Here is a 25,569-nt window from a genome sequence, read left to right on the forward strand (position 1 = left end):
TCAGACCAGAGAATCTTGTTTCTCATGGTCTGAAAGTCTTTATGTGAATTTTGGCAAACTCCAAGCTGGCTGTCATGTGCCTTTTACTGAGGAGTGGCTTCTGTCTGGCCACTCTACCATAAAGGCCTGATTGGTGAAGTGCTGCAGAGATGGTTGTCCTTCTGGAAGGTTCTCCCATCTCCACAGAGGAACTCTAGAGCTCTGTCAGAGTGACCATCGAATTTTTGGTAACCTCCCTGACCAAGGCCCTTCTCCCCCCGATTGCTCAGTTTGGCTGGGCGTCCAGCTCTAGGAAGAGTCTTGGTGGTTCCAAACTTCTTCCATTTAAGAATGATGGAGGCCACTGTGTTCTTGCGGACCTTCAATGCTGCAGACATTTTTTGGTACACTTCCCCAGATCTGTGCCTTGACACAATCCTATCTCAGAGCTCTACGGACATTTTCTTCGACCTCATGAATAGTTTTTTACTGTGGGACCTTATATAAACAGGTGTGTGCCCTTCCAAATCATGTCCAGTCAATTGAATTTGCCACAGGTGGACTCCAATCAAGTTGTAGAAACATCTCAAGGATGATCAATGGAAACAGGATGCACCTGAGCTCAATTTCAAGTCTCATAGCAAAGGGTCAGAATACTTATGTAAATAAGGTATTTCTGTTTTTGCAGTTTTATAAATTTGCAACAATTTCTAAAAACCTGTTATCACTTTGTCATTATTGGGTATTGTGCGTAGATTGAGGATTTTTTATTAATTTAATCAATTTTAGAATAAGGCTGTAATGTAACCAAGTGTGAAAAAGGGAAGGGGTCTGAATACTTTCCGAAGGCACTGTAGGTATTATGGTCACTTACACCTAAGAGGAATAAACAAGAGAAAGAGGCGAAAGCGTACTTGTTGTTGGCAATGACGTAGATCCAGGGATTGTAGAAAGTGGAGGACTTGGCAAAGAGAGGAGCGATGATAGCCATGGGGGCAGGAATCTTTTTGGGGTCCTCAAATGATGCCCATAGACACACTATGGAGTATGGTGACCACACCACCAGGAACATGATAACCATCACTATTGACATCTAGCCAGCAACGACAGATCAGAGAAAAAGATTCATGTAGTTTTAATGGACTGTACATAACCTTCTGCAGATTGCTACTGCTTGTTATAACCATAGAATCCTATAATCAAATCAAATGTTATGTCACATGCGATGAATACACCAGGTGTGTAGACCTTTCAGTGAAATGCTTACTGACAAACCCTTAACCAACAATGCAGTTTTAAGAAAAATACCTAAAAAAAGAATTAAAGAGCAGCAGTAAACTAACAATAGCGAGGCTATATACTGGGGGTACTGGTACAGAGTCAATGTACGGGGGAACCGGTTAGTCGAGGTAATTGAGGTAATGTGTACATGTAAGTAGAGTGACTATGCATAGATAATAAACAGAGAGTAGCAGCAGCGTAAAAGAGGGGATGGGGGGGGGGACGACAATGCAAATAGTCTGGGTAGTACAAATCATTCCCAGAACAACAGCAAAGGACCTTGTGATGATGCTGGAGGAAACAGTTACAAAAGTATCTATATCCACAGTAAAACGAGTCCTATCTCGACATAACCTGAAAGGTCGCTCAGCAAGGAAGAAGCCACTGCTCCAGAATCGCCATAAAAAAGCCAGACTACGGTTTGCAACTGCACATGGGGACAAATATTGTACTTTTTGGAGAAATGTCCTCTGGTCTGATGAAACAAAAATAGAACTGTTTGGCCACAATGACCATCGTTATGTTTGGAGGATACTACACTGGCCATCTAAAAGATGTTCAGAACGGCATAGATCTGGAGCATCCCTTATTTCAGAATCTCTTTAGCAGGATTAAAACATTGACTTCATGTGGTCTGAAAACAAAGAGCAAGTGAAATTGAATGGATACCCACTTGGATTTTACTTTCTCATTACCATTAGGGTCATTGTCAGAGGGGTAGCAACGGCCCCCCTGAAAAATGGTTGGCCACCCTTAAGGCATGCTTCCCAGCCGAAACAGTTCAGAAGAGTTCAACCATATATTCTGACATTTTGTGACGTTTTTGTTCGTTTTGGACTTCAGTGAGGGTTTTTCTGGCTGTTCGGGCGCAACACTGTTTTTCTAGAGGAAAACCATAGTTCGGAGCCGCAGTCTACACCCCTTCTTCGGGGATTGGTCAACAGTAGGGATTCTTTAATAAAGTTGTCATTCAATGAGAGACAACTCATTTTCATGCAATTTTTTTCAGTGAGAAATACTGCACAAAACATCTTAGTTCGATGTTAAAATTGCACGACTAAGATCTCATTGGGTCACAGCGGCGCTGTCAATCTCGCTAAGATTGGAGAGGAAAAAAACATTATCTGCTATTAGCACTATTAGCGGGTGAGACAAGCAGCTGTTTCTATCTTCTTCCTACAATCTTTGTCCTAACTTTTGAACGGTTGGAGTTATTCGCTGTTATGACCCCAATCCTGAAAGGTAAGAATCTCAGGAACATGTAAGGCAGAACCTACATGTGTAGCTTTTTTCCTATTTACTCATACACCTCTCAAACCAAGATGTTTTCCCACCAACTTAAGCATCCCAACAACCTTTTTTCTTTATATATGAAGGTATTGCTGGTGAAAAAGCCTCTACTTTTATTTCCGCCAACTGACCTAGTCATGATTGCCATAAAGTTCTGCCAACAGCTTAGTATGGAATGTAGTATGGAATGCTGAGGTGGCATTGACAAGCACTAAGCTCTTAAACTCTTGATGGTTGCTAGGCAGCGCCCATTACTACTATCATCCTGGCAGTTCTAAACTTCGCAAGGCATGTCACTTTACCCATCTCTTCGCATAGCCCACCACATGCACTGTTTTCTTAACCACAACTAGATGGATCCATAAAGAAATACTGTGGGAATAAATATCACTGAATGACAACAATATTGGAATAAAGAAGGCTAATGCAATTGATAGCATCAAATTGTTGCTTGCAAAGTCATCCAGTTGTTATAATACCCATGACTGAAGCAATAGCCTACCTGCGTGTGGTCAGCACCATTTCGTGCTGCTTTGAGACAAGCGTGGGGTCTTGATAAATCAATCAATGTCAGATATGTATTTTTATCCATTTGGATATTGATTAGGTTACAATTAGGCTGTGGAAAGTTGAGGTGAGTGCTGCTCATGATCATCTTGTCTAGTTGGATCATTTATTAGCACTGATCACAACATTTTGCCAATGTCAAGTAGCTTAACAGGTGGATTATTTTGCTCTTCATTCGTAGTCGCTTAGTAGCCGAGGCCTACTCCCGAACAAAAGCCTTTGACTTGTCTTAATCAATCAATGTGATTTTGTTTCACTGAATCTCCGTCTGCATATTTGTTTAATTCTCTGGCTGGGAAAATAAGTAGAGGTGGTATAGCTCATCTATTCGTTTGGTCATTTATCACTGATCAGAAACATTTAGCATGCAATAAGTGTAGGCCTATTCTTTTTTTTTAGATTAAATGACAGATTAAATGTGAATCAAAAAAGCATGAGCTTGCCTTGGGTTCTGTTTCAAAATATAACATTTTTTTTTTTTATATGACAGCGGTTCCATACATTACCATGACACAAGTTGTGTGGGAAAAATCAGGGTAGCCGAAGTGTGTCTTGTCTGTTTAATGAACAAAATATCTTTTGATTTCATGTGCTTGGCGCAACCATAAAGGCTGCACAGACCAGTAACAAAATATACCATTCTATTCAGTTGAAAATACATTTTATTAGTCTTAAAATGTTTCTTAGGACCTGCTTAAAATGTATTAATAATGGATTTCTTTGTGATGGTGAATATTCAATGGATTTATTCAAATAGACGTCCACACACATCTGCCCACGTCTACTCCGCTTCTACACTGGCCGGTATCTGCAAGGGAGATATAAAAGGTTTATCCCGGCAAGAATGTGGTAAACATGGGACTGTATGAATGGAGTGGTGAGGAGGAGGCCCCTCTACGTGTCCAGAAGTAATCTAGCCATTCATTGTAGCCATTGGTGCTCTGTAGAGTTTCTCGTGTAAATGACTAATTATACTAATAAAGTCTGATTTAAAAAGATAACTATTGTAAAATACATTGTGTCCATAAATGTATATAGTATGTCTAAGCTGGAAGTAGAAGTGTTGTTGTCCATTAGTTTACTCCAGTTAGGAGAGGGGTGGTAGGGTTAGGGGAAAATTATAAAGGAAAATACTAAATATGTATATACACACACACAGTACCAGTCAAAAGTTTGGACATCTACTCATTACAGGATTTATCTTTATTTTGAAATAATAGTGAAGACATAAACTATGAAATAACACATTTGGAATCATGTAGTAACCAGACAAGTGTTAAACAAATCAAAATATATTTTGGTATTTTAGATTCTTTCAAGTAGCCACCCTTTGCCTTGAATAAAGAAAAACCCTTGAATGAGTAGGTGTGTCCAAACTTTTGATTGGTACTGTATATATCAAAGGAGTGCCTTTGATTTAACGGCCTGCACATGTGCAGTTCGGTGTGAGACGACCGTTAGACACGATGAAGGGTTTGTACGTATGCGCTTTGATAGCCACATCGCCATGACATCGTCTACAAGTCTGATCGGGGATTTCTACTGGTGAAGCAGTTCTTTATACTGTACTACTTTCTTTGACTCAATGTTGTTACGCGCTTCTACATCTGCATTGCTTCCTGTTTGGGGTTTTAGGCTGGGTTTCTGTATGTAAAAAGGGCTTTATAAATACATTTGATTGACTGACTAACAAATCCCTTGACCAGTTATCAAAACTCAACTCAGCCTCGATATAAGAGAACATTGAACGTTCCTCAGCTAAAATGGGGGCAGACATTTTGATAAAGAGACATTTAGAGAAAATGTGCATATTTTTTCTAACACTAAACATACAAATATGTATTTACAGTAATAAGGAAGATGAAATCTTAGTTAGTCTTTTTATAATTTCATTATACTATATTTAAAAGCATATACGTCATTTCAAGCCTTATCATACAGTTTTGTTGAATAGAAAATACATCAGAAAATATTTAATATTTTCATATTTTTATCATATTTGTAAGTTACTGTAATCGAGCTTGTGCCCTCAAAAGTGACTACTAGAAAAGTAATATTTTAACCTTTCTTGGAATATGCAGCATTACTAATTGTTTATGGCCCTCATGATAAATAATTACTTTTGGGGATTACGTAGATTATATTTTAGATTACATTTAGTTACATTTAACTGGTTTAAAAGTTTTTAAACCATTTAGCAGTATTCTCATTGATAACTTCTTGTTCATCGCCAATTGTTTTTCCAATTCATAAGTCCCTCCTTCTTCTGTGGGTTTTATGGTGGACTACAACCCCCAAAAGGTGTATTGCCGCCACCAACTGGACAGGTTGAAAGGTAAAAATAAAATCAATACGTAACTTAATCCACCCCCCCAAAAATAAAAATAAATAAAGAGTACATTTACAAAACCAAAACACTTCTTCCTTCAAATCTCCATATCTCCCTTCTCAGGCTCTAAGGCCCGAGAGGGTGGTATGGCTTGTGACAATACTCCATGCAAGTCCTTTGCCAAGTAATTTGTCAGTCCCAGGAACCGCTCATCTGCATCCACAACAATATCTATCTTCCTGGACCTTCTCTCCACCTTGGCAGTGCCATTGATCACCATAGCTATAAAAGGCCACAAAGTCCACCTTTTTGACCTTTAAAATATCTGGGTCCTGCTGGTGAAAGGCAACCCCTGCAGCCTGCAGTAAAAGGCCTATCCACCACCATGAACTCTTCAGTTGCACAACTTGAACCTTCAGCCCTTTTAACAGCCACTGCATATGAAGTGCTCTAGACAGCCCTGATTTTGGTCACCTCATTATCTTTCACACTTGTTGGGCATTCCAAAGATGTGGCTTCATGGGTCCCGTCACATTTAACATGTCACATTTCCATCACTTTTAAAACACATGACATGATCTTTTCCACAACTTGGACATCTCGGCTTCTCCCTTCTGCAAACACTTGAAACATGTCCAAAAGCTTTACATTGATCACACTGCATTGGTCTTGGGATAAATGCTCTGACTCTGTAGTTTATATAACACAAACTGAACTTGAGTAGGGAGAGACTTCATATAAAAAAAGAAAAGAGACTTCACTTTTTCATCATTCACCGCACGATCACTCCAGGAATATTTTTCATCTCTTCAACATCGACTTCCCACAAGAGGCCAGATACTAACACCTTCATGGGTTCCCTGTTCCGAAGAGACATAAACGACACGTCAAACTGCTCAAAGCGGGTGAGACGCAACACACGTTCCTTATGATCAGAGAAGTACAAAAACTCAAAGCAAGCACGCCTATCGTGATCCTCACAGCCTTCACTTTACCCAGCACTTTGGAAATCTGTTTGGAAATTTGAAATAGATTTTTCAATATTGGTAATCCGATCAGCTGCTCCTCCTTAACAAACTGTACTCCTACAAGATACGAAGGGACATTCTCAGAACTGTACATTACTTCGCTCCGTTCTCCATTCTTTTGGACAATATTCAATATCTCCTTAATTTTACCGCCATTACATTCACAATCCATATCAGCGTCCGCTTCCGCTTTCTTTTCCTCCAGAAGTCCCCCCTTCACTAAGTAGCCAATGAGTGAGCACGTACTGGTCGTATGAACAACCGGAGGTGAATAACGTGATCAGTGCAGTGTGTTTACATTGTGTCGTCAGAAAGAAAGAAAAAACGGTAAACTTGAAATAGCCCAGATTCACAACGAGACCAAGAGGGTGAGCCTATTTGCTTAATTATTTTACAAGTTCTTCACAAAAAGTGTGCTTTTCTGGTTTATTTAAAAAAAAAATGAATGCCAGCACATGTTGCTGATTATAGCGACTGCAAGTTACTGTTTTGGTCGCTAGCTAAGTTAGCTAATACAAGCCAAACTAGCTAGCTAATTAGCTTGTTAGGGCAGATGCTTAACGTTAGCTATCTATCAGTACTGAGGACGACATTCTATGTATGATTTGGATAGGTAGTTAGCTATATGAATAAGCAAATTAGCTTGCCTTATTGGTCCTTGTTGATTCCCTGTTAGATCTCTGGATTCAACACCTCCAAAATGAGACTGGTGATCCTGGAGGACTATGACCTGGCCAGTGAATGGGCAGCCAAATACATCCGCAACAGAATCATCCAGTTCAAGCCCAGTGCTGACAGATACTTCACTTTAGGATTACCCACAGGTAAACTTTGGTTGATTTACAGATAAAAGTGTATCTGGTAATTACTGTAACTTGCCAGGGACTAAATGTTAGTTTGCATGTCATGTAAGTATGTAAGTATCATCCATGTCCCTCTCTTTTAGGAAGCACTCCTTTTGGCTGTTACAAAAAGTTGATAGAGTTTTACAAGAATGGGGACCTCTCTTTCAAATATGTGAAGACCTTCAACATGGATGAGTATGTGGGTGAGTTTGAGCCTACAGGTACAAATTACACTCCCAACCACAGATGGGCTAAGATTTTTTTTAGCCCAAGCCAAACCCTTTGTAACAGCAAAGGGTCAAATATTAAACTAACCCTGTATGTTTTTTGGGGAGTAATAGAAGTAGTGAAGTAGAATCAGAGTGGTGTAGCCTTGCAGAAAGAAATAATCTGCCCACTCAGCTCATTTATAACCAGAGGAAGTGGGAGGTGACGCTGGCCGCTACTGGGATTTAAGCTGACTTGGCTGGATTTTATTAGCAGCGTGATCGAAGCTGGCATTTGTTTTTGCTTTAGTCTTTAAATGCAAGAATGTCACATGAAGTGTCACATCAAAAGTCTGAACTTTCTCCTGTTTTAGCAAATTGGTAAAGTGCAGGCAATTAAGTAGAAGCAACCTTGGCTACCGATTCATCTCCATCTTATTGTATATGCCTTTATACTCCCTTTCTATCAGCAATGATGAGAAATTGTATTGCTCTAACCTGTCTTTCCTACCAAATCAAAGCTTATTTTGGTAGCCTATATGCACACAGTACAATGAAATGCTTACTTCAAGCTCTCCTCTCAAACAGTGCAACTGTTTTTTAAAATATATATAAGTAAGAAAAGCACAAAAGAACACTGTTATAAAATTTGTAATATAACTATAGTAAGAAAAACAATTATTATATTACTTATAGGCCTGCCCCGGGCCCACCCAGAGAGCTACCACTCCTACATGTGGAACAACTTCTTCAAGCACATTGACATCGATCCAGCTAATGCCAGTATCCTGGACGGCAATATCACTGACCTGGAAGCAGAGTGTGAAGCCTTTGAGAAGAAGATCACAGAGGCTGGGGGAATCGACTTGTTTGTGGGAGGTCAGTTTTTATACTTGCATGCATGCCTGTGGCTTAAATAGGTTTTAATGTGTTTTAACACCCTGAATACAGAATAAACATTCAGAGATGACCCGCAGTGTGTTTCTATTTTATCTTCAATTGATTGAATTTGGGTCCAAAGTCTCAGGGCTACCTTTATGTTAATGCGACTGTCCTCTGGTCATTAATCAATTTGTCAATGGTCTATGTTCATTAAAGGAGCCAATGTCTTAAAGGACAATTCCACCCAAAAATTATATTTTGGTATTTGTTTAATAAGTCCATTGTTAATATAGTCCCAAAATGTTTTGCAATCAAGTTTTCAAGATGCACTACATGACCAAAAGTATGTGGACACCTGCTTGTTAAACATCTCATTCCAAAATCATGGGCATTAATATGGAGTTGGTCCCCCCCCCTTTTGCTGCTATAACAGCATTCACTCTTCTGGGAAGGCGTTCCACTAGATGTTGGAACATTTCTGTGGGGACTTGCTTCCATTCAGCCACGAGCATTAGTGATGTTGGGCGATTAGGCCAGGCTCGCAGTTGGCGTTCCAATTCATCCCAAAGGTGTTCAATGGGGTTGAGGTCAAGGCTCTGTGCAGCCCAGTCAAATTCTTCCACACCCCCATCTCAACATACCATTTCTGTATGGACCTCGCTTTGTGCACGAGGGCATTGTCATGCTAAAACAGGGAAGGGCCTTCCCCAAGCTCTGAATCGTCTAGAATGTCAACGTATGCTGTAGCGTTAAGATTTCCCTTCATTGGAACTAGGGGGCCTAGCCCGAACCATGAAAGACAGCCCCAGACTATTAGTCCTCCGCCAAACTTTACAGTTGGCACTATGCATTGGGGCAGGTAGCGTTCTCCTGGCATCCGTGTTTCCGCTGCTCCAGAGTCCAATGGCGGCGAGCTTGACACCACTCCAGTCGACGCTGGGCATTGTGTATGGTGATCTTAGGCTTGTGTGTGGCTGCTCGGCCATGGAAACCCATTTCATGAACCTCCCGACGAACAGTTATTGTGCTGATGCTGCTTCCAGAGGCAGTTTGGGACTCGGTAGTGAGTGTTGCAACCGAGGACAGATGATTTTTACGTGCTTCAGACTCGGTAGTCCCGTTCTGTGAGCCACTTTGCGGCTGAGCCGTTGTTACTCCTAGACGTTTCCAAGTCACAATAACAGCACTTACAGTTAACCGGGGCAGCTCTAGCAGGGCAGAAATTTGATGAACTGACTTGTTGGAAAGGTGGCATCCTATGACAGTACCACGTTGAAAGTCACAGCTCTTCAGTAAGGCCATTCTACTGCCAATGTTTGACAATGGCGATGTCATGGTTGTGTGCTCAATTTTAAACACCTGTCACCAACGTGTGTGGCTGAAATAGCCAAATCGACTAAAGGATATCCACATACCTCTGTGTATCTAACTTTCAAAATAGAGAAATACAGCCGGTATGATGCATTTTACATCATATGTGACGCAAAACATAGCATTATATGATGCAAAATAGCATACCGGCTGTATTTTGAAAGTTTTATATCTTAACTTGATTGTGGACATACAAAACATTTTGGAACTATGTCAATAATGGACTAATGAAACAAATACCAAAAGATAATTTTAGTTATTAATTCTCTCTCAAGGTATCGGACCAGACGGCCACATTGCCTTCAATGAGCCAGGCTCCAGTCTAGTCTCCAGGACAAGAGTGAAGACTTTAGCAAAGGACACCATCGTAGCCAACGCCCGTTTCTTTGGCAACGACCTGTCAAAGGTCCCCACCATGGCCTTGACTGTGGGTGTGGGGACAGTCATGGATGCCCGAGAGGTAAACTAGGTCTTAACAGTATATTCATCTATTTGTCTATTTCGTATATTTTCATGGCACAGATATTTTTACACTATGTAGACAAAATAAACTTTTTAACCTAATGTAGATGTACTAATTTTCTTTACAAAAGCTAACTTGTGTTGCAATTTTGAATGTGTTCATTACATGACTCTTGTGTCAATAGATGTTTCAATTCTAATGATTTTATATTGATTGTGTTTGTTTGTTATAGGTTATGATTCTTATCACTGGAGCCCACAAAGCCTTTGCCCTGTACAAAGCCATAGAGGAGGGGGTCAACCACATGTGGACCGTCTCAGCCTTCCAGCAGCACCCACGCACCATCTTTGTGTGTGACGAGGACGCCACACTGGAGCTCAGAGTCAAAACAGTCAAGTACTTCAAAGGTAAGCATGGAATAGGACAGGGTTTACTATAAAGGAAATTGGTTACAACAAAGTTAGTGCACTTTGATACTGGCCAGTTGGTAATTATTACCCACCTAACATGTTTTCCATTAATTGTTAATTTCCTTCCAGGTTTGATGCATGTTCACAACCGACTGGTGGACCCAGTACTCAGCATAAAGGACCAATAATGGAGAATAAAACCAAGTCAGAGAATTCCAGACTTCAAAATGGTGGATGGACCCAGTTGTTGGTAGGCTACAACCAGCATGACAATGTGCCAGAGAGATTGTTTGTCAGCACTTCAGTTGAGGGGCTGTGGTTTAAGGCTGCCATAACAACTAACCAAGCATTACAGTGCATGAGATTTGCTCCATTTGTTACATTGCATTAGGATACTATGAAGGCTAACTGTAAATGCCCCCTCAGCTGATATGTTAAAGATGCCATGAATTCTCATATACAACTGTTACCAATATATTATGAGGTCAGAATCTTTGCAGTATTAGTCTCAAACAGATTTATTTGCCTTCTCGACTACTTCTTTCTTCCATCTGCACAATCTAGAGACAGGATGGACGAAAGCAAAATGCTTAGACCAGCTCAGATGAAATAAATCCAGTTTGGGTTGTTGAGACCTGTTTAACAGGGAAACATACAACACTATAGTTCCTTTACACTCCATTCCATGTCATTTGTAGCTTTGAACGCTCCATAGGTTTGTTTACCTGACAGTCAGTTATACTTTCCAAGTTGCCACCGTAGTGATTTACACTCAATATACTGTCTTTTGTATCTGAAATGTCATTCTTGGCCATATTGTATGCTCTCACAAGATTGTATTGGCAATCATTTGATGTCAAGGCATAATGTTAACTTTTCAAACATCTCTAATCAGTCATTAATTTACCTTTTCTTGTTGTTGTGGTTTTGTAGAACATTTCATTTCAATGTGTCCCAACTACTTACAAGATTACTGAGTCTTTTTTAGAAATTAAATGTGCACATACTGTACTGTAACTCATAAAAATGCTTCATACTGGCTGTATTTGTATTTTGAAAGTTATGTATCTTGAAAGCTGATATGCAAAACATTTTGGAACTATATCAGCAATGGACTAATGAAACAAATACCAAAATATAGTTTTTCTGAGTAATTATCTCTCAAGGTATCGGACCAGACGGCCACATTGCCTTCAATGAGCCAGGCTCCAGTCTAGTCTCCAGGACAAGAGTGAAGACCTTGGCGAAGGACGCCATCGTAGACAATGCCCGTATCTTTAGCAACGACCTGTCAAATGTCCCCTCATAAATGGTTTAGTTCTATAGAGATGCTTCTTGTAAAGAAATGTCATTTATTTAGTATTACTTATTCAGAGTTGTATACTCAGGAGTCAGATTTAGGGGGTTATTCCCACCCTTTTATGGATAAAGGACAGTATATTATCTAGTGCAAATATTGAGTTTTACATTCATTTATCTGAAATTCATGATACACAGGGGAATGAAGGCAACACTTGGGAGTGAAATATGAATTTCTAGTCACACAGTTGTGCACTAGGTGTCACTCTCTACTAAGATACAAAATCAGAGGGGCCAGTACCAATTGATGAGAGGAATAGTATAAAAAATTTCGCATGTTCGTGCTCATCTGTACTGTGCTGGCTCAGATATTTTTAACATTGTCATTCCCAGCATGGCTCCAGAAACTTTAGTGGATGCGAAACCAGTTCAGCACTGTTCGGCTTGGTTCATTAGACATTTTCTATAGCTTTTCCTTCAGTTTGAAAGCATGGAGTAGATATTGTTTAGATCTTTCTTTTGAGATTGTCTTTCTACACAGTTAGCTTTAGATTTGTCTGCATTAGTTCTATCCAATTTATGCTTATTATTAAGGTGTCTGCTAGCAAAACAATACGCTGTAAATGGATTACACCACCTCTTCTGTTTAATTTCTTCATTCATGGTGTTGTTTGAATCTTAGCTAGAAACCTGCTGCCACTAGCATAGCATAACCTTGACAGAGGGAGACAATCTGGTTTTCACAACTGTAAAACTACCAGACAGATTCCAAGCACAGTTTGATATTTCCAGTTTACTGATTAAAACATCTCTGCTGTATTAACATTGCTATGGCTAATTTGATTTAATCTGGTCCTCCATAAAACACTAGTTCTGTAACAATACAAATAAAAATCAGTCTGCATCACAGTTCTAAACTAGCCCTGTGGTAACTTTACTTATATAATTTCTGATGTTGATTAGATTTGACATGTAAATACAAAGCAATTGCTTTGTTGATATTATGCAGAGTTTAATTACCCAGCCCGCAGAATGACAAGACGGAGTCAACCTCCTCTGCTCTTTGTTTGTGTGCTAATAGAATGATCTGACAATTTGTTCTGCTTGGTGTTAATGGTTTTTCCCTCAGTATGTAAAATTAAGGCGCTGTTAACCAGTAAAGTTAACCAAAACCCCCAGGGAATTGACATAATAGAGAAGCCTAAACTGTATCCATCATCAAGCAGTGCCATCCCTCTGCTTAAACAGTCACACCAACGGAGTACCTTGAGATTATGATGGAGTCTGTTGATCCTATGGATTTAGGCCTTTATACCCATAGCAACTGGACTAGAGTCAGTTTTGTGGTGCAACTCATCATTTCTTACATTTGGGGAGCGAGTGTTTAGGAGAGGTTTTTGTTCAAAGGGAGTTGGAAGAATTGACCCTAAATCAGTTGTTAAGGGCCACAAATAACTCCATGAAGTCCATGACGGGATGAGGATCTCCTGATCAAATGCCCACCTGCCCCTTTCATTACCGCCGCCTCTGTTTGGTTGTGCTGAGTGGTTCTTTGCACAGAATATCATGTGGGCTTTAGGTCTTTGCTTTGGCAGTAAATGGAAATAAACCGCCACAAATGGAGAGGAAAATTGCCTGTCAGTCGCTAGCCGTCGTCGCTCTTAGTAAAGCAAGTGTGCTAAACTACCCAACGGGGGCAGAATAGCAAAGAAAGCACTAATCAATACAATCTGAAGACAAACAGTGATACGTTTGCAATGTGTGACAGCTTGTCAGTAGCCTGTGGACCCTTGTTCTGTCAAAATGACTAAAAAACCTATTCAGTGTATGGGACTTGCTAGGTTTTCCCTCTAATCTAGTGTAAGATTATGGAAAACACAGAGGACATGTTGGCCTTGTTTTTCCTCTTTGATGAACATTGACTTTGATACTTGAATGCAGCCCATGTAGCTTCCCTCACTCTCTGTCCATCTGCAAACACCTCTAGACTGTAGACAGCTTCAGTGCTGTGTGAGGAGGGCTACCTAATCCATTTCTTATGGTTCAGTGTGTCCAATCAATCACACCCACCATAGAAATATTTATGCACTATCTTTGTGTACTATTAACATCTTAATTCCTGAGTTAATTGTGTTCATGTTTATGTGTATTGGTGTGTCACCCTGTGTATGTGGGTAGTCAAACTTATTAGATGTGAGCACTGGTTAAAAGATCCAAAACAAAGAATGGGGCAATCCTCCTATCTGGCTGCAATGAATCAAGGCTCTGACTGGACAGCCTGTTACTGCTCCAATGATCAAAGACGACACTGACCGTATCTGACATAGCAATGAAATTCCTCTGACCCACACTCTCCCCGCTGCTACCCCAACACACCAATCAATACCTACTCCCAGGGAGATATTTGATGCTTGAGACCCCCCCAAAAAGATAAATACAGATCCACGATGTAAAGTGTTCAATAGAAATCCAATGTGTTCTATCTCTTGTAGAAATGTTTCACCCTGTTCAAGCTTCATCAGTGTCAAGCAAGAAATTGTTGGAAAAAGCAATTTCTCATTATATCTAGGTGATTATTGGTTTGTATGACCGACTTTTGGTTTGAAAAGAAAAGCGAGAACTAGAAACAAAAACAATTGAGAAACCGTACATAGCCGAGGGTCAGTTTGATCTCCCTCTTAAGAACTAACTGCAATGTGAGGCCTTCAAATACCTTCACACCTTTTATACTCTCAAACCGCCAACTACTGTAGCCTCCTGAGACCCCCCCCAAAAAAGAATAGAAAAACATATTATTGTTCTTTTATTGCAAAATGATTCATATTTTAAGTTGAAATTGTCCTCTATAGTGGTCATTAGGACTTAAATATGAAAATAATGAACACTACAGTCAATGGGCACAGCAGGTGAAAACATAGTTGCAGCATACGGGTGTCCACTACAGAGGCGATTTCTTGATAAGCTCTTATTTCGCTTTTATTTAATGTGAAAAAATCGTTACACAGTCCTGACAATTCACTTAACAATTCTTGAGATATTCATTTCCATGAAATGTACTGATTTGGACGGCATACATTTTTTTAAGAACCAGGAATGACACGTGATATCATTGAAAAGCCCAGAATCTCCTCTCAAAGAAACAACAGGACTTAATACAGTGGCTTTTATGGCCTCAGAGATACGGCCCAAGAACTGATGTCCACTAGAGAGGACAAAAATGTATTGTCTCTCAGGAGGGTAGTGACAAAAACGGACAGCAAACTTTTATCTGTTTTTAAAAGTACAAATTCTTTGTGCTTCTAGGCTTGCAGTTCAGTTGGATCCTTTAAAACTTGTTACCAGGGTGACACAGGCTAACTAAAGGTGGGTGGGAGAGAAATATCTTACACTGTCAGAGTTATTAGAGGTAAGAAAACAACAGCCATGGAGACAGATTTACAAAGATGTAGGTTGGGAGAGGGTCTATGCATTTATCTGGGTGAGATTGAAGCACAAGATAAAGCTGCGGAGACTCATTCCATACAGGTTGTGTTTTTTTTCTTCTAATTTGCTGTCTGTGTGAATTACATTTAGTTCCTGAATATCTTTATGATTTGGATGGAACACCCTTTATCCTTTTGAAATGAACCATCAGCAACTAGTCTAATTCCGTTGCATCTTAGAAAGGGATGCATTTGGTGACATTCATAAGTGACTTAACTGTGCCATTTTTTAAAACATAAATCTATTTGTGTTCAATAAAGGCACAATTATCAACTGCAGCTTCCTACTTTGATAGTAGCGCTGGGACTATAAACCAAAAATTCTTGACAAAAACCATCCTGATCACGTATCGCAAGCATTTTGCTGATATCGTTCACTACGATAAGAAGCCTATACTCGGGCTGTCATGCACCCCCATAATCTGAGGGGGCACAAAGAACGTGAAGATGGAAGGGAGGTTGTCTGGAGGGGTCCCCCCTCCCCCCATATGGAAGTTGGAGGATTTAGCATTTTTCAAACACCTGAAACAGCTTTTTCATGCAATCTAGAGCCGTAATCATTATGCTTAATTCTATGTCAAAAATAAGTTTATGCTTCTGCATATCTAACCATACATATTGAGCTGTCTGTATCCTCTTGACTGGTGGTTCTTTTTTTAACAAACTAAATGTGCTCTGCATCTCTGCTAAAATCTGGGTAAAAGATTGAAAGGAAGGTGAGTCTTATTCAGTACATTAAGCAATTGCTTGCTTTTCTAAAGTCTACTAACCTTGCCAGCAGGCATACCAGCTAAGATACAGTAGTTAGAGAAGCTAGATACTCTAACTTGATTAGTTATGAGGTTGGGAGATTGGCAACCTATCTGTGCTAGCTAAAGCCAACTTAGAAAATAAATAAAATATACATATATACAGTACCAGTCAAATGTTTGGACACACCTACTCATTCAAGGGTTTCTCTTTATTTCTACTACTTTCTACATTGTAGAATAATAGTGAAGACATCAAAACTATTAAATAACACATATGGAATCATGTAGTGTATCATCATGTAAAAAGTGTTAAACAAATCAAAATATATTTTAGATTTTAGATTCTTCAAATTAGCTACCCTTTGCACACGCTTGGCATTCTCTTATTTATTTTTTTATTTCACCTTTATTTAACCAGGTAGGCCAGTTGAGAACAAGTTCTCATTTACAACTGCGACCTGGCCAAGATAAAGAAATAGGCCATAGTAACGAAGTAATTACAATTTAGCAAATGAACACTGGAGTGATAGATGTGCAGATGATGATGTGCAAGTAGAAATACTGGTGTGCAAAAGAGCAAAAAAGTTAATAAAAACAGTATGTGGATGAGGTAGGTAGATTGGATGAGCTATTTACAGATGGGTTGTGTACAGCTGCAGCGATCGGTAAGCTGCTCAGATAGCTGATGCTTAAAGTTAATGAGGGAGATATGTCTCCAACTTCAGCGATTTTTGCAATTCGTTCCAGTCATTGGCAGCAGAGAACTGGAAGGAAAGGCAGCCAAAGGGGGTGTTGGCTTTGGGGATGACCAGTGAGATATACCTGCTGGAGTGTGTGCTACGGGTGGGTGTTGTTATGGTGATCAGTGAGCTGAGATAAGGCAGAGCTTTACCTAGCAAAGACTTATAGATGACCTGGAGCCAGTGGGTCTGGCAACGAATATGTAGTGAGGGCCAGCTGACGAGAGCATACAGGTCGCAGTGGTGGGTGGTATAAGGGGCTTTGGTGACAAAACGGATGGCACTGTGATAGACTGCATCCAGTTTGCTGAGTAGAGTGTTGGAGGCTATTTTGTAAATGACATTGCTGAAGTCGAGGATCGGTAGGATAGTCAGTTTTACGAGGATATGTTTGGCAGTGTGAGTGAAGGAGGCTTTGTTGCGAAATAGGAAGCCGATTCTAGATTTAATTTTAGATTGGAGATGTTTAATATGAGTCTGGAAGGAGAGTTTACAGTCTAGCCAGACACCTAGGTATTTGTAGTTGTCCACATATTCTCAGTCAGAACCGTCCAGAGTAGTGATGCTAGTCGGGTGGGCGGGTGCGGACAGAGATCGGTTGAAAAGCATGCATTTAGTTTTACTAGCATTTAAGAGCAGTTGGAGGCCACGGAAGGAGTGATGTATGGCATTGAAGCTCGTTTGGAGGTTTGTTAACACAGTGTCCAAAGAGGGGCCAGATGTATACAGAATGGTGTAGTCTGCGTAGAGGTGGATCAGAGAATCACCCGCAGCAAGAGCAACATCGTTGATGTATACAGAGAAAAGAGTCGGCCTGAGAGTCAGCCCGGCTCTCAACCAGCTTCACCTGGAATGCTTTTCCAACACACTCTAAGGACTTCCCACATATGCTGAGCACTGCTTTTCCTTCACTCTGCAGCCCAGCTCATCCCAAACCATCTCAATTGGGTTGAGGTTGGGTGATTGTGGAGGCCAGGTCATCTGATGCAGCCCTCCATCACTCTCTTCTTGGTCAAATAGCACTTACACAGCCTGGAGGTGTGTTGGGTCATTGTCCTGTTGAAAAACAAATTATGTTCCCACTAAGCGCAAACCAGATGGGATGGCATATCGCTTCAGAATGCTGTGGTAGCCATGCTGGTTAAATGCGCATTGAATTGTAAATCACAGACTGTGTCACCGCCAAAACACCATCACACCTCCTCCTTCATGCTTCACTGTGGGAATCACACATGCAGAGATCTGTTAAACAGTCATGGCTGATCATATCACTTGACATCACAACCAGAGGAGGCTGGTGGGAGGAGCTATAGGAGGATGGGCTTGTTGTCATGGTTGGAATGGAATAAATGGAAACACGTCAAACATATTAAAACCACAAGTTTGACTCCATTCCATTGATTCCATTCCAGCCATTACAATGAGTCCGTCCTATAGCTCCTCCCACTAGCCTGCTCTGATCACAACACATCATGGTATGTGGCAGTGTTCTTCAAAACTGGCGCTAGGGACCCAGCCTTGGTGCATATTTTTGTTCTGGCACTGCATTACTTCAGTTAATCAAGGGCTTGATCATTAGTTGATTAGTTGCATCAGGACAAGAAATGTATTTGTTTAGAGAATTACTATCAATGGTGGAATGGTATTGTTCACAACAAAATGCTGGATAAAATATTCTGTTACATGGTTTTACTTTTTGAAGAAGCTAGCCTCCATTCAGCATTCAAGTGACACTGATTGTTAGGAGTGCCCTTAAAATATAAATGGAAACATTTGAAATGCTAACATGGGAGCCTAGATTCATATTTTTAATTTAAGTTAATGTGGAGTGCCCTTATTTTCTTTGGGAGTTCCTAGCAGCCCTGCAATTCGACCCCTCTCTCTCTGTAATTATATTGGGCCAGTAACTGAAAGGTTGCTGGTTCAAATCCCAGAGCTGACTACGTGAAAAAACTGTCGATATGCCCAACAAAGTAGTCATCATTGACGTATCTAGCATTTTCATTCAATGTTATTATTGTCATTATATAGGTACACTCCCTCTCATCACCAGGGGGTCAATAACCAATGTCATAGCCACTCCTGTTGTGTCCCATACCAACCAAATGTAGATAATGTACCTATTGAGATAAAGACTTGACTCCCTGAGTTATTTGAAATTTGTGGAAACTGCCTCTTCCTCTTTGAATTTGGGGGTGGCTACCAAAGAATTCAAACCAATCTGTGACATTTAAATTTGCTCAAACCCACCCTATAGTTTACAAAAACAAATGCTTATGGCTCAATATAAAATTTACAGAGATTGCAGAGTGTGGCTTTATTAGGCTGATAAATGATGCTGTAGCTCTTTATGACTGACAGTCCTACATTCTGACCGCTGCGCTCCTTTCCCTAACACGTATGATAAGAATTCCCTTCAGAAATGGGGTTGGAAATCCCTTTGGCAGAGTGTGGGCACTGTCATCATGGAAACTGTTAGTCGTGCCACTGTGATGAGCCCCAGACAATGTTGTCTCAAACTCCATGGCCATGTGCATCAGCCGTGATAGCACTAGATACCGTAATAATGTTAACACGTTTGCTTTGGAGAGAATCACTGGAGAAGAATGTCAGTCACAAAAAATAGCAGAACGTAACAATGTAAAAAGCCCCCAAAAATGTTTTGTTGTAATTACGTCTCTGCCTTAAATCTGTTAAATATCTATTTTTATATATATATAGTGCATTCAGAAAGTATTCAGAGCACTTTACTTTTTCCACATTTTGTTTCGTTACAGCCTTATTCTAAAATGGATAAAATATATTTTGTTCCCTAATCAATCTACACACTAAACCCCATAATGACAATAAAAGAACTAAACAGAAATACCTTATTTTCATAAGTATTCAGACCCTTTGCTTTGAGACTCAAAATTGAGCTAAGGTGAACCCTGTTTCCATTGATCATCCTTCAGATGTTTCTACAACTTAATTGGACATGGTTTGGAGAGGCAGACTCTGTATAAGGTCCCACAGTTGACAGTGAATGTCAGAGCAAAAGGCAAGCCACGAGGTCGAAGGAATTGTCCTTAGAGCTCCGAGACAGGATTGTGTCAAGGCACAGATCTGGGAAAGGGTACCTGTAACGGCTGTCGGGAGAGAGAGTAGACCAAGGCGCACACAAAACAAAACGAGAAAACTGACAGCCAAACAGTCCTGTCAGGTGCAAAACACTCAACAGAAACAATTACCCACAAAACCCCAACGGAAAAACATGCACTTATGTGTGACTCCCAATCAGCAACAACACTCTACAGCTGTGCCTGATTGGAAGTCACACGGCCAAAATCAATGAAACAAACCAACATAGAAAAATGCACATAGAACGCCCACCCAATGTAACACCCTGGCCTAACCAAAATAAAGAACAAAAACCCCTCTCTATGGTCAGGGCGTTACAGTACCAAAACATTTCTGCAGCATTGAAGGTCCTCAAGAACACAGTGGCCTCAATCATTCTTAAATAGAAGAAGTTTGGAACCACCAAGACTTCCTAGAGCTGGCCGCCCGGCCAAACTGCGCAATCGGGGGGAGAAGGGGCGGCAGGTAGCCTAGTGGTTAGAGCGTTGGACTTGTGACCGAAAGGTCGCAAGATCGACTCCCTGAGCTGACAAGGTAAAAAATCTGACGTTCTGCCCCTGAACAAGGCAGTTAACCGACTGTTCCAAGGCCATCATTGAAAAGTATAATTTATTCTTAACCGACTTGCCTAGTTAAATAAAGGTTAAAAAAGGGCCTTGGTCAGGGAGGTGACCAAGAACCTGATGGTCACTCTGACAGAGCTCCAGAGTTCCTCTGTGGAGAGGGGAGGACCTTCCAGAAGGACAACCATCTCTGCAGCATTCCACTAATCAGGCCTTTATGGTAGAGTGGCCAGACGGAAGCCACTCCTCAGTAAAAGGCACATGATAGCCTGCTTGGAGTTTGCCAAAAGACAAGATACAAGATTCTCTGGTCTGATGAAAGCAAGATTGAACTCTTTGGCCTGAATGGCCAATACTATCCCTACGGTGAAGCCTGGTGGTGGAGCATCATGCTGTGGGAATGTTTTTCAGTGGCAGGGACTGGGAGACTAGTCAGGGTCGAGGGAAGGTTGAACGGTGCAAAGTACAGAGAGATCCTTGATGAAAACCTGCTCCAGAGCGCTCAGGATCTCAGACTGGGGTGAAGATTCACCTTCCAATCGGACAACAACTCTAAGCACACAGCCAATACAATGCAGGAGTGGCTTCGGGACAAGTCTCTGAATGTCCTTGAGTGGCCCAGCCAGAGCCCGGACTTGAACCCGATCAAACATCTCTGGAAAGACCTGAAAATAGCTGTGCAGCGACGCTCCCCATCCAACCTGACAGAGCTTGAGAGGATCTGCAGAGAAGAATGAGAGAAACTCCCCAAATACAGGTGTGCCAAGCTTGTAGTGTCATACCCAAGAAGACTCAAGGTTGTAATGGCTGCCAAAGGTGCTTCAACAAAGTACTGAGTAAAGGTTCTGAATACTTATGTAAATGTTATATTTCTGTTTTTATTTTGATAATGTCTAAAAAACAGTTTTTGCTTTGTCATTAAGGGGTTTTGTGTGTCGATTGGAAAAAACAATTTAATACATTTTAGAATAAGGCTGTAACGTAACAAAATGTGGAAAAAGTGAAGGAGTCTAAAAAGTGAAGGAGTCTAGTGTCCCCATGAGGGACAGAACACTGAGCCAATAATGACGCAACTAGAGAACATTACTAACCCCTACGCTCTGTATTTTCCACCACCACAGAAAGCACTGAGCTAGGCTGAAACACCTGCATTTTGGAGCTGCCTTACTCAAGTTTACGTTGTTTGTAAACTGATATGTGACGTATTGATGCCAACATAACATGCAAAACAGGCAAAAAAAAATACACAGTTACTCATTCAAGGGGTTTTCTTTACTTTTACTATTTTCTACATTGTAGAATAATAGTGAAGACATCAACACTATGAAATAACACATATGGAATCATGTACCGTAATTTCCGGACTATAAGCCGCAACTTTCTTCCCACGCTTTGAACCTCGCGGCTTAAACAATGACGCAGCTAATATATGGATTTTTCCCGCTTTCAAAAATTTTTCTCCAAAAAAACACATTCTGTGATGTGCTCAGTTTTTTGGCGGCATGAAATTTCCGAACGGGTTAAGGTCAAACAACTTTTTTGTTTACTGTTTAGATTAAATCGAGCGCTCTCAAACTTCCCATCATTCTGATTACGATAGTCATTTTGTCACCTTCATCATGGCAAAGACACGGAGAAATGCATATGATGCAGCTTTCAAGTTGAAGGCGATTGATCTGGCTGTTGGAAAAGGAAATAGAGCTGCTGCACGGGAGCTTGGTCTTAATGAGTCGATGATAAGACGTTAGAAACAGCAGCGTGAGGAATTGACTCAGTGCAAAAAGACAACTAAAGCTTTCAGAGGGAAGAAAAGCAGATGGCCCGAACTAGAAAATGAGCTCGAAGACTGGGTCAACACACAGAGAGCAGACGGCCGAGGTGTTGCGGCTTATGGACATGTGCGGCTTATTTATGTTCAAAATAAAAACATTTTTTAATTCAGTGGGTGCGGCTTATATTCAGGTGCGCTCAATAGTCCGGAAATTACGGTAGTATCCAAAAAAGTGTTTGAGATTCTTCAAAGTAGCCACCCTTTGCCTTGATGACAGCTTTGCACACTCTTAGCATTCTCTCAACCAGCTTCGCCTGGAATGCTTTTCCAACAGTCTTGAAAGAGTTCGTACACATGCTGAGCACTTGTTGGCAGATTTTCCTTCACTCTGAGGTCCAACTCATCCCAAACCATCTCAATTGGGTTGAGGTCGGGTGATGCAGCACTCCATCACTCTCCTTCTTGGTCAAATAGCCCTAACACCGCCTGGAGGTGTGTTGGGTCATTGTCCTGTTGAAAACAAATGGCAGTCCCACTAAGAGCAAACCAGATGGGATGGCATATTGCTGCAGATTGCTGTGGTAGCCATGCTGGTTAAGTGTGCCTTGAATTCTAAATAAATCTGACAGTGTCACCAGCAAAGCCCCCTCACACCATCACACCTCCTCCTCCATGCTTCACGGTGGGAACCACACAGGCGGAGATAATCCGTTCACCTACTCTGCGTCTCACAAAGACACGGCTGTTAGAACCAAAAATCTCAAATTTGGACTCATCAGACCAAAGGACAGATTTCCACCAGCCTAATGTCCATTGCTCATGTTTCTTGTCCCAAGCAAGTCTCTTTGTCTTATTGGTGTCCTTTAGTAGTGGTTTCTTTGCAGTAATTTGACCATGAAGGCCTGATTCACGCAGTCTCCTCTGAACAGTTGATGTTCACATGTATCTGTTACATGAATTCTGTGAAACATTTGTTTGGGCTGCAATTTCTGAGATTGTCTAATGAACTTGTCCTTTGCAGCAGAAGTAACTCTGAGTCTTCTTTCCTGTGGCGGTCCTCATGAGAAACAGTTTCATCATAGCGCTTGATGGTTTTTGCAACTGCGCTTGAAGAAACGTTAAAAGTTCTTGAAATGTTCCATGTTGACTGACCTTCATGTTTTAAAATAATGATGGACTGTCATTTCACTTTGCTTATTTGAGCTGCTCCTGCCATAATATGGACTTGGTCTTTTACCAAATAGGGCTATCTTCTGTATACCACCCCTACCTTGTCACAGCACAAATGATTGGCTCAAATGCATTAAGAAGGAAAGAAATTCCACAAATGAACTTTTAGCAAGGAACACCTGTTAATTTAAATGCATTCCAGATGACTACCTCATGAAGCAGGTTAAGACAATGCCAAGAGTGTGCAAAGCTGTCATCAAGTAAAAAGGTGGCTACTTTGAAGAATCTAAAATATATTTTAATTTGTTTAACACTTTTTTGGTTACTACATGATTCCATATGTGTTATTTCATAGTTTTGATGTCTTCATCATTATTCTGCAGTGTAGAAAATAGTAAAAAATAAAGAAAAACCCTTGAATGAGTAGCTGTGTCCAAACTTTTGACTGTACTGTATATATGTTTATATATGTTTTTAGCTAAACAGTTGGGGCTCAAAACAGGTGGGCCTTTGCCCTAAATGACAGGTCACCACTGGTTCTCTGCGTCATCCAGTGGCCTCTGCTGTGGAACATTTGTGCCATAGGAAGACACAGATGCAACTAAGTAGCATTAATGTGAACACAAGGTAGAAATCTCTGAACATTGTGAATATCAACAGCTAGGCATGTATATGAACCAAAGTTAGCTGGCCAACTTATTGACCCTGCTTTCTGATACAGCTCCCTGTGTTTTTCTTTTTTGTTTACATATTTTTATGTCTCCCCTTCTGAGGCCTCTAATGATACTGTACCTTTGCAGTGTATGGACTCATTACATTATTATAGGATTTGATGGAGAGCGTTATATTTCACTGAGAATGTCACAAAGGTCAGTTCTCCTACAATAGCTGTAGGGTACAATCAAGGCTACACACACAGAACTCAAATGGGAGCAGGATGGATGTTAAAGCCTATAGTAATGGACTTCAGTATTCAGTGTGTGTGTGCATCACAGGAGGTTTGTGGCACTTTAATTGGGGAGGATGGGCTCGTGGTAATGGCTGGTTTCCATGTGTTTGTAATGGATGGTTTACATGTATTTGTAATGGCTGGTTTCCATGTGTTAAATGCCATTCCATTCACTCTGTTCCAGCCATTATTATGAGCCGTCCTCCCCTCAGCAGCCTCCACTGGCATGGATGTGTGTGGCGTGATTGATGTTTCCTTGACAATGGACCACAGTCCATCTCTGAGGTGACTAACAATGATGTCTCAGCGTGTCTGAGGTCTATAATCTGTTATCATTGTGTGTATCATTGTACGCAGATGTTTGATCAGCAAATCCATATTTGGAGCATTGTGGCACAGGCTGCAGGCCATCTTTGTGTACAGCATCTTGATTTCAGGAGATTGAACAGGTTGAGCGTATCTTTACAAAAACAGACCAATAATAGTAAGACAATTGACATCAGTCATGTCAAGACACGTGCTATAGGCCCTTTTTGACAGTACAGAATGTCAACCGCTAAAGGGCTATTGATTTTAGACCGTACTCATCCTGGTATGCCACCGCATATCAATGGTACCTCACCTATGTTATACAGGGCAGTGTCCCCATCACTGCCCTATGACATTTGATAGTAGAAGAAGCAAAAGCAACAGAATAGCAGTCATAGCAATAGCAGTAGTAGTACTGACAGTAGTTGTTGCAGGAGAAGGACCCCATGAATCTCCACCTTCTATTGTCGGCATAAAACCAGAGGAGTGGGCCTTTCCTCTGCATTAGGTCCGCATAATCCTGACATAAACAATTTCCCAAATGATCTGTCTCTCACCCAATATTCATTGGGAGGGGGATCATTCTAAAAAGTTATTTATGATGCCAAGCCGAAGTGCCACGACTTCCATTACATTATGACTGAAAGGGGAGTGCTGCACATTATGCTATTTAAATAGTGAACGCATACGGCCTGTCTCATCAATAAGTCATGCACCAGCCGTTTCCAAAAGGGGACAAGTGGGAATTGATATGTCACTCCTG

The 25,569-nt window shown here is 40.8% G+C and overlaps 1 protein-coding gene across 1 annotated transcript; it reads left to right on the top strand.

Moving 5' to 3' along the window:
- Positions 1–6,806: 6,806 nt before the first annotated feature.
- gnpi (Glucosamine-6-phosphate isomerase) lies at positions 6,807–11,678 on the top strand. The gene is made up of 7 exons (NM_001140531.1): positions 6,807–6,842; positions 7,151–7,298; positions 7,421–7,522; positions 8,222–8,404; positions 10,054–10,238; positions 10,474–10,648; positions 10,781–11,678. Exons 2-7 carry the CDS (start codon positions 7,175–7,177, stop codon positions 10,837–10,839), a joined length of 828 nt encoding a protein of 275 aa, NP_001134003.1. The 5' UTR covers positions 6,807–6,842; positions 7,151–7,174; the 3' UTR covers positions 10,840–11,678.
- Positions 11,679–25,569: the final 13,891 nt, after the last annotated feature.

The sequence above is a fragment of the Salmo salar genome, chromosome ssa01, assembly GCF_905237065.1.
Source record: "Salmo salar chromosome ssa01, Ssal_v3.1, whole genome shotgun sequence".
In the NCBI taxonomy this organism is placed as follows: Eukaryota; Metazoa; Chordata; class Actinopteri; order Salmoniformes; family Salmonidae; genus Salmo; species Salmo salar.

Coding starts and splice junctions, on each gene's coding strand:
- gnpi (NM_001140531.1), top strand. CDS start 7,175: ATGAGACTGGTGATCCTGGAGGACTATGACCTGGCCAGTGAATGGGCA. Junction 7,299..7,420: donor CACTTTAGGATTACCCACAG/GTAAACTTTGGT, acceptor CCTCTCTTTTAG/GAAGCACTCCTTTTGGCTGT. Junction 10,649..10,780: donor AACAGTCAAGTACTTCAAAG/GTAAGCATGGAA, acceptor ATTTCCTTCCAG/GTTTGATGCATGTTCACAAC.